Source organism: Balaenoptera borealis, assembly GCF_965194805.1.
Source record: "Balaenoptera borealis genome assembly, chromosome: 2".
Taxonomy (NCBI): Eukaryota; Metazoa; Chordata; class Mammalia; order Artiodactyla; family Balaenopteridae; genus Balaenoptera; species Balaenoptera borealis.
Genome location: NC_138867.1, coordinates 74,239,617 through 74,253,035, shown reverse-complemented (window position 1 = coordinate 74,253,035; position 13,419 = coordinate 74,239,617). Strand labels below are relative to the sequence as shown.

The window sequence follows — 13,419 nt, the reverse complement described above, 5'->3', positions numbered from 1 at the left end:
ACATACATATCGATACCTACCTTAAATGTAAATGGATTAAATGCTCCAACCAAAACACATAGACTGACTGAATGGATACAAAAACAAGACCCGTATATATGCTGTCTACAAGAGACCCACTTCAGACCTAGGGACACAAACAGACTGAAAGTGAGGGGATGGAAAAAGGTATTCCATGCAAATGGAAATCAAAAGAAAGATGGAGTAGCAATTCTCATATCAGACAAAATAGACTTAAAGATTATTACAAGAGACAAAGAAGGACACTAAATAATGACCAAGGGATCAATCCAAGAAGAAGACATAACAGTTGTAAATATTTATGAACCCAATACAGGAGTACCTCAATACATAAAGCAAATGCTAACAGCTGTAAAAGGGGAAATCAACAGTAAGACAATCATAGTAGGGGACTTTAACACCCCACCTTCACCAATGGACAGATCATCCAAATTGAAAATACATAAGGAAACACAAGCTTTAAATGATACTTTAAATGAGATGTACTTAATTGATATTTATAGGACATTCCATCCAAAAAACAACAGAATACACTTTCTTCTCAAGTGCTCATGGAACATTCTCCAGGACAGATCATATCTTGGGTCACAAATCAAGCCTTCCTAAATTTAAGAAAATTGAAATCGTATCAAGTATCTTTTCCGACCACAACGCTATGAGAATAGATATCAATTATTGGAAAAAAATCTGTAAAAAATACAAACACATGGAGGCTAAACAATACACTATTAAATAACCAAGAGATCACTGAAGAAATCAAAGAAGAAATCAAAAAAATACCTAGAAACAAATGACAATGAAAACACGATGACCCAAAAACCTATGGGATGCAGCAAAAGCAGTTCTAAGAGGGAAGTTTATACCGATACAATCCTACCTCAAGAAACAAGAAACATCTCAAATAAACAACCTAACCTTACACCTAAAGCAATTAGAGAAAGAAGAACAAAAAAAAACCCCAAAGTTAGCAGAAGGAAAGAAATCATAAAGATCAGATCAGAAATAAATGAAAAAGAAATGAAGAAAACAGTAGCAAAGACCAATAAAACAAAAAGCTGATTCTTTGAGAAGATAGACAAAATTGATAAACCATTAGCCAGACTCATCAAGAAAAAAAGGGAGAAGACTCAAATCAGTAGAATTAGAAATGAAAAAGGAGAAGTAACAACTGACACTGCAGAAATACAAAGAATCATGAGACATTACTACAAGCAACTCTATGCCAATAAAATGGACAACCTGGAAGAAATGGGCAAATTCTTAGAAAAGCACAATCTTCCGAAACAGAACCAGGAAGAAATAGAAAATATAAAGAGACCAGTCACAAGCACTGAAATTGAAACTGTGATTAAAAATATTCAGCAAAGAAAAGCTTAGGACCTGATGGTTTCACAGGCAAATTCTATCAAACATTTAGAGAAGAGCTAACACCTAGCCTTCTCAAACTCTTCCAAAATATAGCAGAGGGAGGAACACTCCCAAACTCATTCTACGAGGCCACCATCACCCTGATACCAAAACCAGACAAAGACATCACAAAGAAAGAAAACTACAGGCCAATAGCACTGATGAACATAGATGCAAAAATCCTCAACAAAATACTAGCAAACAGAATCCAACAGCACATTAAAAGGATCATACACCATGATCAAGTGGGGTTTATCCCAGGGATGCAAGGATTCTTCAATAATCACAAATCACTCAATGTGATAAACCATATCAACCAACTGAAGGAGAAAAACCTTACGATCATCTCAATAGATGCAGAAAAAGCTTTTGACAAAATTCAACACGCATTTATGATAAAAACCCTCCAGAAAGTAGGCATAGAGGGAACTTACTTCAACATAATAAAGGCCATATATGACAAACCCACAGCCAACATCGTTCTCAGTGGTGAAAAACTGAAACCATTTCCTCTAAGGTCAAGAACAAGACAAGGTTGTCCACTCTCACCACTATTATTCAACATAGTTTTGGAAGTTTTAGCCACAGCAATCAGAGAAGAAAAAGAAATAAAAGGAATCCAAATCGGAAAAGAAGAAGTAAAGCTGTCACTGTTTGCAGATGATATGATACTATACATAGAGAATCCTAAAGATGCTACCAGAAAACTACTAGAGCTAATCAATGAATCTGGTAAAGTAGCAGGATACAAAATTAATGCACAGAAATCTCTTGCATTCCCATACACTAATGATGATGAAAAATCTGAAAGAGGAATTAAGGAAACACTCCCATTTACTACTGCAACAAAAAGAATAAAATACCTAGCAATAAACCTACCTAAGGAGACAAAAGACCTGTATGCAGAAAACTGTAAGACACTGATGAAAGAAATTAAAGATGATACAAACAGATCGAGAGATATACCATGTTCTTCGATTGAAGAATCAACATTGTGAAAATGATTATACTACCCAAAGCAATCTACAGATTCAATGCAATCCCTATCAAACTACCAATGGCATTTTTCACAGAACTAGAACAAAAAATTTCACATTTTGTATGGAAACACAAAAGACCCCGAATAGCCAAAGCAATCTTGAGAAAGAAAAATGGAGCTGGAGGAATCAGGCTCCCTGACTTCAGACTATACAACAAAGCTACAGAAATCAAGACAGTATGGTACTGGCACAAAAACAGAAATATAGATCAATGGAACAGGATAGAAAGCCCAGAGATAAACCCACACACCTATGGTCACCTTATTTTTGATAAAGGAGGCAAGAATATACAATGGAGAGAAGACAGCCTCTTCAATAAGTGGTGCTGGGAAAAATAGACAGTTACATGTAAAAGAATGAAATTAGAACACTTCCTAATATCATACACAAAAATAAACTCAAAATGGATTAAAGACCTAAGTGTAAAGCCAGACACTATCAAACTCTTAGAGGAAAACATAGGCAGAACACTCTATGACATAAATCACAGCAAGATCCTTTCTAACCCACCTCCTAGAGAAATGGAAATAAAAACAAAAATAAACAAATGGGACCTAATGAAACTTCAAAGCTTTTGCACAGCAAAGGAAACCATAAACAAGACCAAAAGACAACCCTCAGAATGGGAGAAAATATTTGCAAATGAAGCAACTGATAAAGGATTAATCTCCAAAACATACAAGCAGCTCATGCAGCTCAATATCAAGAAAACAAACAACCCAATCCAAAAATGGGTAGAAGACCTAAATAGACATTCCTCCAAAGAAGATATACAGATTGCCAAAAAAACATGAAAGGATGCTCAACACCACTAATCATTAGAGAAATGCAAATCAAAACTACAATGATGTATCACCTCATACCAGTGAGAATGGCCATCATCAAAAAATCTACAACAATAAATGCTGGAGAGGGTGTGGAGAAAAGGGAACCCTCTTGCACTGTTGGTGGGAATGTAAATTGATACAGCCACTATGGAGAAGAGTATGGCGGTTCCTTAAAAAACTAAAAATAGAACTACCATACGACCCAGCAATCCCACTACTGGGCATATACCCTGAGAAAACCATACTTCAAAAAGTCATGTACCACAATGTTCATTGCACCTCTATTTACAATAGCCTGGACATGGAAGCAACCTAAGTGTCCATTGACAGATGTATGGATAAAGAAGTTGTGGCACATATAGACAATGGAATATTACTCAGCCATGAAAAGAAACGAAATTGAGTTATTTGTAGTGACGTGGATGGACCTAGAGTCTGTCATACAGAGTGAAGTAAGTCAGGAAGAGAAAAACAAATACCGTATGCTAACACATATATATATGGAATCTAAAAAAAAAAAAAAATGGTTCTGAAGAACCTAGGGGTAGGACAGGAATAAAGACACAGATGTGGAGAATGGACTTGAGGACACGGGGAGGGGAAGGGTAAGCTGTGACAAAGTGAGAGAGTGTCATGGACATATATACACTACCAAATGTGAAACAGATAGCTAATGGGAAGCAGCCACATAGCACAGGGAGAGCAGCTCGGTGCTTTGTGACCACCTAGAGGGGTGGGATAGGGAGGCTGGGAGGGAGACGCAAGAAGGAGGAGATATGGGGATACATGTATATGTATAGCTGATTCACTTTGTTATAAAGTGGAAACTAACACACCACTGTAAAGCAATTATACTCCAATAAAGATGTTAAAAAAGAAAAATGATAGCGAAATATAACCGACTGCATTAAACAGAAATCATGAGTCCATACTGATAAATATATCAATGAAAAAATTGAAAGTTTGATGAGTAACAGGATATTTACATAAACTATCTCCCCCACAAAATATTTATTAATTACAAAGGAACAAAAGTACAGTAGAGAAGCCTGGCAGTCACCACCTAAACAGTGGTCTAAGTAAACATGGCAGTAAAGGGACAAAACAAAATCATGTGCCAACAGAAGGGATATAATTGGAACACAGAACTGCATCTATGAAATTCCTGCCAAGGATGCAAAGCCTGAATCTAATAATGAGGAACATCAAACAAACCAAAATGAAGGACATTCAACAAAAGAACTGCCCTGTAATCTTCTATATTATAAAGGTCATGCAAGTCAAGGAAAGACTCTATTCCGGACTGAAGAGATTAAAGAGACACAGCAATTAAATGCAATGCATGATTTAGGAAAGGATCATTTTTGCTAGAAAGGACATTATTGGTTAAACTGGAGAAATCTGAATGGGGTCTGAGGCAATAATTGTATTAATGTTAACCTGATTTCAATGGTTACATTGTGGTTATGTAGGAAAATGTCCTAGTATATAGGAAAAAACACACTCGTGTATTCAGGGGTGATGGAGTATCATGTCTTCAACTTACTCTAAAAGATTAAGGAAAAAAATAACTCTATGTACTCTTAAAAGAATAAAATAAATACCAAAAGAAGCTATAATCCCTCTAATTTACTAAAGATGGGGTGAAAACATTCTCAGGACCCATATAATGGGGACAAAACATCCTGCTTCATTTATAGCATGGAGAAGATGGAATTTCCCCTCCTGCAAATTGTCACGCATTGTGGCTGTAGAGCCAATTGGGCTCAAGTCACCCACAGAATGCAGCTTCCCAACCACTATGCCCAGCAGCCTGCTAGGAGGGAAGAGACTACAGATGCCCTAAGCCTTTGGATGACTAGAAAAGACTTAGGGTAGCTTTAGCTAAAAGATTTCTATTCCTCATATAATAATAACATAATTTTCTATGTGTGCTGTATTGTGAAAAAAGATTAAGAATAATGACGCAGAGTATACCAGGTACACGAAGTCTCAACACATATATTCCTCAGCCCTTCCCTCAAGAAAGCAATGAAATAAACAATTTTGCTCTTGAACAATCCCAGGTGACAGTTAAGTGCTTAATGTCATCTCATAAAAGCACTGAAACAACAGATCTGCCATAAATGTAATTTATTTACCTGTTGAATTAAAGAGGATTATATAAAAGGACTCATCTGTTTCTGGGACATCATCTTCATTAACGAATACAGATATGTTCTGCTCTCTACTTCCAACCGCAAAAACAAGCATTTCTCCTTTTTCAATGGGAACAAAGTCTCCCTCTCTGGCGGTAGCCTTCCCATCCATGGTAGCATATTGGACAGTGCAGGCAACATCAACAGATCCATTTCTGAGAACTATAAAGTCAGCAGTCTCACCTTCCCGAACCCTCACTACACGAGGTTCTGAAATATTCATAAAGAAAAGAAGAAACGTGTGAGCTTTTCTGATTCCATCTACATATTTTCAGATCACATATGTTTCCCCCTGCTCCCTATAAGAAATGACCTCCACTGTGTCTTTACTTAAAGACTCAGCTCTGATCCCAACGTCTACAAGAGGTCTCCTCTGATTACTTCTAGTCAATGGCCTTCCTCTTGCCTTGACTCCTATAGAACCCATTGTCTTCAACACCCAGTTTGTCATTAAATTACATACTATCTGGAATCCTCTGCCTACTGTTTCATACACTTTATTTTCAAATTTAGGCCATAAGTTCCTTGAGAATAGGCCCAGATATCTTAGGTTTTATTTTTGCCACTTCTTCTACAGGGTTAGTAGAAGACTGAACACAGGACTAACTCATTAAGTACATGTTAACTGAAGGTTAAAATATAAATCAATAATACTCAAGAGGTTTAAGTGTCCTACAGTTGTAAATTGAACAGCTTGCAAAAATGATTTAAGAAAGAATTAGATACCAGTAGATTACATACCAAATAAAACTAAAAGATGTCTCAGGTGGAAAAGACAGTTCTAAAGAAAGCATCAAAGTGGCAAAAATGGGGAAACCTTAATTTATACGTTAACTTATCTGTCCATTAGATGATAGTAATTATAGTAAGTAACCATTCATTAAGTACAATACGCAGACCCTGAACTGCCTACACTGTGTACTGGAAGAGGTTATGTGGAAGAGTGTTCACTTTTGCACAATGGAAAGAAAATACCTTGGAATTTAAAAGTGGGAGGAGAACAAAGCTAACAAAATAGTACTTGTTTTCTTTTCTTTTTCCTGCAGAAGATTCTTAAAAGTATTTGTTAAAATGTCAAAGAGATTGAATAATGATCATCCAAACAAATTATGAAATCCTATTTAAACAAGCGACAATTGTGCTTTATTGAAAATGTTCACTTCAAACAATTATTGAAAAAAAGTATTTTTCTACGGTTCAAGAAAGATGTGAACTCACTCAAATAAGAAAGCAATACCACCTGCAAAATAAATGGGGTCATCATTTCTTCTAATCCTCAGAGTTGCAGTAGTTTTATTTCCTATTTTAGCTCCTCCAGTGGCATTAAGTAGGATAATGGTAAATTCCTCCATTTCCTCTGGAATCTTTTGGAAAATGTTACACATGCTTTTAGTCAGGTGATTTGTATAAATAATTCCACTGCATATTCCTAAATTATTTTTATCTCTTTAAAAAAAGAGCTTTATTAATAACAGTACTAATGTTCGTTTCTACTTCTGAGGCAGAACCATTCTAAATTATTCAAGTAGGCCTCAGAACCCCTCAAAATTTTAATGTACATTCATCCAAACAGTCACTTTATTTTGACTCACTATAAAATTTAAGGGAAATAGAGATATTTTGCCTTACATAAGTTAAAAACAGAAATACTACATAGCTTAAGTTATTTCTATAAGAAAATGGGATATATATTGTTTTTAAGGAAAAACAATGGAACAGAAAAATAACTTTTTGACACAGAACAGAATTCATAATCATAACAAAAGCTCAGCTAGCTCTCAAAGGCCCCTTACAAACCTTACTTAAGTTTCACCGAAGTACAGCACAAAGACCTCATTCCCCTGTCCTAACAAGATGAGACTCCCCACATATCTGAGCCTATGTGGCTCCCCAGGGGGACACTGCTTCTCTTTCTCATCCATGTAAGCCGGTCTTCTCCAGATCCTAAAATGGAACAGTGTTGGAACTTTGTCTCTCGAGGCACAAGTGTGAAGGAAAGGAGACAGGTTTCCATACCTACTCGAAGCACAGTGTCCCTCAGAAAGGTCCACCCCATGGTTACTAACTTCTTTCTCTGCATTACCCTGAATCCACCATCCACCTGGTCCAATGTCCTGATTCTGAGGGTGCACCATAGGATACTTGGTAGATGGTGCCCTCATCCTCAAAGGGCCTAAGTACAAACCAAGTGCTTAACCTCTCTCACAAGTATGAATCCCTGATATTTGACACCTACGCAGTGTCACCAGCGACTATCTGTTCTAAGAGTTAAAAGTGCCTTCAGGGAAACCAAAAATAATATTTCTATTTTGGCTTAGAGTCAGGCATTATCACACATGAGTTCTTTACAGGGGTCCCCAACCCCCGGGCCACGGCAGTCTGTTAGGAACCGGGCCACACAGCAGAAGGTGAGCGGCAGGTGAGCGAGTGAAGCTTCATCGGCCGCTCCCCATCGCTCACATTACCGTCTGAACCATCCCCCGCCCCCTGCCCCCCCCACCCCTATCAGTGGAAAAATTGTCTTCCACAAAACCGGTCCCTGGTGCCAAAAAGGTTGGGGGCTGCTGCTTTATCACATACTCTCATGACAAAGTAAATTACCAGATGTTTAATTATTTTAAAAAATAATTATTAAACAAAAAAAGAGAGAGTCATATGTGTAACATTTACCTCATCTGGAAGGGAGTAAATGGTGATATTTTTTGAAAATTCCTGATCTCCAAAGAAAATAGTCCCTTGAACAGGAAATACATCTTGCGTAAAGTCTGGACTAACCACCCATGATACATTAACATCACCAAAGTTGCCTCGATTTCTTATTACACCATAAACAGCTGTGAAATACAAATGGGTATAACATATATGAGCATATATTAAACAATTTTAAAATGATGAGTGAAGAAATTGTTCAAATAAAAGTAAAAATAAGCCCTCTTTTTAATAAAAACCAATTATTTCCTTAGCCCAGCCTCAAGGTATATATATAAATTAACCTAGTCTTACCTCTGTAGGTATACAATTGATAAAATAAATGGACTCGATCTTTTCTATCACAGTTTGTGATTTTAAAAGTCATTCAGCAAAAGGAGCAGAATGGTGACTACTTAGGTACACCTATCACAAAGTCCTATAAGAATATTTGTTAAGGGCAGCTAGAGGAAGCTGCATACTCAAAAGTGATTTTCTTACCCAGACAGACATGGCTCTAAAAATAACCTATCAATACATCTCATTTCGTGCCACTGCAGTAGTTCCCTAGCAGTAACTCTTAGTTTTTCCTATTTGACTCAACTCATTCTTTTGAGTGTTTGAGTTCTACCACATATGGTTAATTGAAATCAAAATATAACTGAAGTCATCATCACAATACTATGTAAGAAATAAAAATAGCAATATGATTTTTTAAAACACAAATTTCTGTACTACATATAATTTCTCAGCAGTTGGACAACTAAAAATAACTACTTACTAAAGAAATAAACTAAAAATATGACTAATGTCTTCTTCAGTAAACAGTAATAGAATATAAAAAGTAGAATAAATTACCACTATAGGTATCGTCTCCTTTACTTTCATTTATCGTAACAATTAGATCATCAGAAACAAATTCTATAATCCCATGAGGATCATCATTTTTTAGAATCGTTATGTTGACAACTGTAGCACTTCCCAACTTGCTTTTCCATTCACCATGGCTGCTGAGGACCACCCAATAATGTTCATCCAACTAAAATGAACATGCCAAATTAGGAAAAATATAAAGTTGAAATTTTCAGAGGAAATAAGAATATATGTATTCAAGAATCAGTTTTTCACAAACATGCCACTCACTGAAAAAACAAAGCTGATATTTTTTAATTTTTAACATCCTTCCATCAATTGAGACATCAGATATAAGTATACATTATTCAAAAAGGGAAAAGATAAACCATGATACTATATTAAAATTGTAAGAAGACTTAACCTTATCACTGATGATCTAGTCATTTAAACTAATAAGAGTAAATAAAATAAAATTAATGTAAAAGCTACATATGCAACGGTGTGCAAACATAATGGAACAATATCTGATTCCCTTAATATACAACTAAAATTTATTTCCTTTAAAAGAGTAATTTCACAGAAAAATTTCTTCAGTTCAAAACTGTATCACTGAAAGTTCAGTCAATACAGACTACATAAAATAAGGTTTAACATATATAAACCTAAAAGGAGATGAAAACTGATTACACACTGAACATTTCAGATTGTTTGGTATTGCTTTACGTAGGACAAACATGGACAATTCAAATTGGGATAAGTCTTACTTTGTTTTTTAAGCTTGTTTTTTTTTATTTTCCAAACAAAAGCACTTCTCAATCTTTTCTTGCCCGCTTCCTTTCCTGTATCTCCTTGCCAATGTTCAAAATATTTATATTCATAATATACAAGATACTATCAACTTTCCACAAAAGCACACAGAAAAAATAAGATCCCATACCTCTGGTATCCCATCCAATCTTGTTAGCAAGGTGATTACGATCTCCCTTTCCCCAGGTTTAAATTCCAGTACCCCTGTGTTCCCATAGAATTCATTGCTATCTCTTGGCTCTATTCGGTAGTGTAGAAACTGCTTAACAAGAGCTCCCCTGGAACGGATGATGTGGAGCTCTATAGATTCTCCTTCCTTAAAAAAATCCACAAAATTCAAAAAGATACATGCACCCCAATGTTCATAGCATTATTTATAATTGCCAAGATATGAAAGCAACCTAAGTGCTCATCAACAGGTGAATGGATAAAGATGTGGTGTATATATATATATATATATATATATATATATACACACACACACACACACACACACACACACACACACACACACACAATGGAATACTACTCAGCCATTAAAAAGAACGAAATTTTGCCATTTTAAGCAACATGGATGACTTGGAGGGCATTATGCTGAATAAAGTAAGTCAGACAGAGAAAGACAAACACTGTATGTTATCACACGTGGAATCTAAAAAGTACAACAAACTAGTGAATATAACAAAAAAAAAAGCAGATTCAGATACAGGAACAAACTAGTGGTTACCTGTGCGTGGGGGGGCAATAGAGAGGTGGGAGAGAGGAGGTACAAACTATTGGGTGTAAGATAGGCTCAAGGATATATAGTACAGCATGGGGAATACAGCCAATATTTTGTACTAACTGTAAACGGAACTGTAACCTTTCAAAACTGTATTTTAAAAAAACAAAAGAATCAGACACCCTGAATTTTGGACTGAATAGGTTTTGCATCACAACTTTAAGCAATGTGTCTAAGGCTCAGCTAGAAATGCCAATGTGTCTCTTTTTCACATTTGTAAAATGTGAAATAGAGCACAGACCTCTTTAACACATTGTGAAGATTAAGGGTTGTGACTACAAAGTGCTTAGAACAGGGAACAGAATATAGAAGGCCCTCATTATATGTTATCTATATGATTATAACAATAATAGTGATGTGTTCTTGCCAGTAAAGTACCATATACAGGACAGGAAAAAAAAAGTCCATAAAAGTTTAAATCCTTTGAGATTGTTCTTTTGAAGCTGTGAGTACAGAATAGATTGAAGTTTCTTTCATACTTACTTTTATAATATAGGGTCCTCTGGAAGCAGGAGAAAATTCAAAAATTCCCCCAGGATCATCATTTTCCAAAATAATTAGGTCACGGCTTGTATATCCAGATTTCAGCACTTGGTTTTCCACGTTGACCCTGGAGAAGTCAGAGGGGAAAAAGTCTTATAGGCTTTTTAAGTATTATAGACTACCTATAGTCTTACTTCTGAATTTTGAAGTCTTATTTTAAATATTTACAACACTTCAGATAACGAATATGCAGGTTATTAGGAGGTAAAATTTAAGTTGAATTTAAGTGTATTAAAATCACTTCAGATCAAAACCGTTTTACTGATAACATTTATGGGAGAACTTCTATTTCTGAATTCATTGGTTCTTTCATATTTGACTGAAACCAAACACTGCATATGTACATTAAAAATACATTAATCAAAGGTTTAAATATATTTTATAAAGTAGTATCAAATTCACAGATTTGTTTCCAGTTTTAGAAGAAGTTAATTTGTAACATGTAGTTTAAAAATAATTTAAATAAAATTGTTTTAACTTTACATACACTTGAATTTCTTTCAAACAAAAAAAACTCATTACATAAGATTATACTAACTGAATACAAGTTGGTTAACTGCTTGGACTAAAGCAAGACACACTGACCAAAAATAAAATTGGATTAGATTTTAGAAATATTTTGTGACCTTTAATATGATTCTATTCACCTTGATTTTAACCTCACGCATTTTCTTTTGTTTTATTACAAATAAAAAAAATAAAACAAAAGAATAAAACAAAAGAAAATAATAAAACAAAAGAAAATGCGTGACATACTTGAAAAAAAATGGAATAGAATAGATCTGAGATACGTGACATGCTATAGCAATTCCTATACAAATCTCAAAAGAACATATTAAACCAAGATGTTTTTTATTTCTGGTTTTTATGTTCAGCCTATAATTAGAATGATCAAAGGAACGAGGACTGTAAGGCTCTGAGGGTTTAAAAGCCAGCATACTCTTTGAGAATTCTCAATCCTGCAAGCTGTTCTAAACCCTTCCAAATGTCACTTTCTATTGAATCAAAAAGTACCGCCGATCAGACCTCAAAATTACAATGCAGTCACAATTAATATATAAAAAGGACAGCACACTTCCTGTGTAATAGAGAATCTGAATTAACATCCTTCCCCAGCTTTTGGAAATCTGACAGCCAATACCTAGTATACTAGTGGCCACAGAAGATATAATCCAAATAATAAGATAGTTATCATTTTTATATTATTAATGCAGTCATATTTTTTATAGCAAATTTTTTAATAGCAAATTTTCATAGCAAATTTGCCCATATTTCATTTACATTGATATTCTAATTAATTAAAATTTCCTATGTCCATATAAGCTAAGAGACAAAAAAAACACGATCAGAATGTGAAATATAAAAATCCATTCTGAGCATTAAACAAATGAATTTATTTTTAATGTGCTACCCTTTTGGAAAAAGGCAAATTTTTGCAAAGTTCTTTATACGACAACTGAGAGAATGTAGGCAAGAAATTGCTTAGATGCACTCAAAAACCAATGGAAGAGATGAGCGCCCTGCTTCTGAATTCTTTGTTAAACCACAAGATTCATAAAAGATGTTAAGTAAGAATCTCACAAGCAAAGGACACTAATTGTTCTCTTGGTTATATGTACACTATCAGGAAAGTTAAAATTTTTAAGTTCTTCAAGACATGGAATTACATAAATTCTCAAAAATTTTATCAGGTATCTTAAATGCATTCATAATTTAAAACTCTTAATACAAAAAAAAAAAACTTCATATAAGCTTATCATTAGAAGATAAAAGGACACACAAAGCATGCACAGGCAGGTGGACAAGCAAACTTTCTCAAGACTGGTGGTCATGCAGAACAGCAGCCTTGTTCAAAACATTGACTTGCAAAGCAAAATGTTGAATCACCAAAAACAAGACATTCTCTAGCACACTTACCCAAAATACACGACAAACCTTTCGGTTTCTACCCTGTCAACACAGAAAGAAGGGGGGGAGCGGGTGGGGGGGAGGAAAGACAGAGACACTATTTGCCAGAATCTCACCAATACTGTTAGAAATGTGAATGGCAGGGTAAAAATAAAGCTAAAGAAAGCTCTCTTTTTTCCCTCCCCCCCAGCACAAGCTAGTCATATTCACTTTAAGGGAACTCTGCACACTGGGTTCTTTGCTATTCACAAATGCTAGCAAAAGGTTCGGCAGTTCCCACTTAGGGAAGATGACCCCATGACCAGCCAGCACGTCAAGACCCATTGAAGACATTCCTTTCCAGG

At 35.3% G+C, this 13,419-nt stretch overlaps 1 protein-coding gene across 1 annotated transcript in view; it reads right to left on the bottom strand.

Moving 5' to 3' along the window:
- ADGRV1 (adhesion G protein-coupled receptor V1) overlaps positions 1–13,419 on the bottom strand; it is a 566,898-nt gene that overhangs the window by 491,984 nt on the left and 61,495 nt on the right. Inside the window, exons 12-18 of the mRNA XM_082378598.1 lie at positions 13,085–13,117; positions 11,108–11,234; positions 9,974–10,159; positions 9,040–9,220; positions 8,164–8,327; positions 6,734–6,857; positions 5,437–5,703 (exon numbers count right to left, since the gene is read on the bottom strand). Coding sequence (XP_082234724.1) covers positions 5,437–5,703; positions 6,734–6,857; positions 8,164–8,327; positions 9,040–9,220; positions 9,974–10,159; positions 11,108–11,234; positions 13,085–13,117 — 1,082 coding nt within the window. The remainder of the gene's footprint in view (positions 1–5,436; positions 5,704–6,733; positions 6,858–8,163; positions 8,328–9,039; positions 9,221–9,973; positions 10,160–11,107; positions 11,235–13,084; positions 13,118–13,419) is intronic.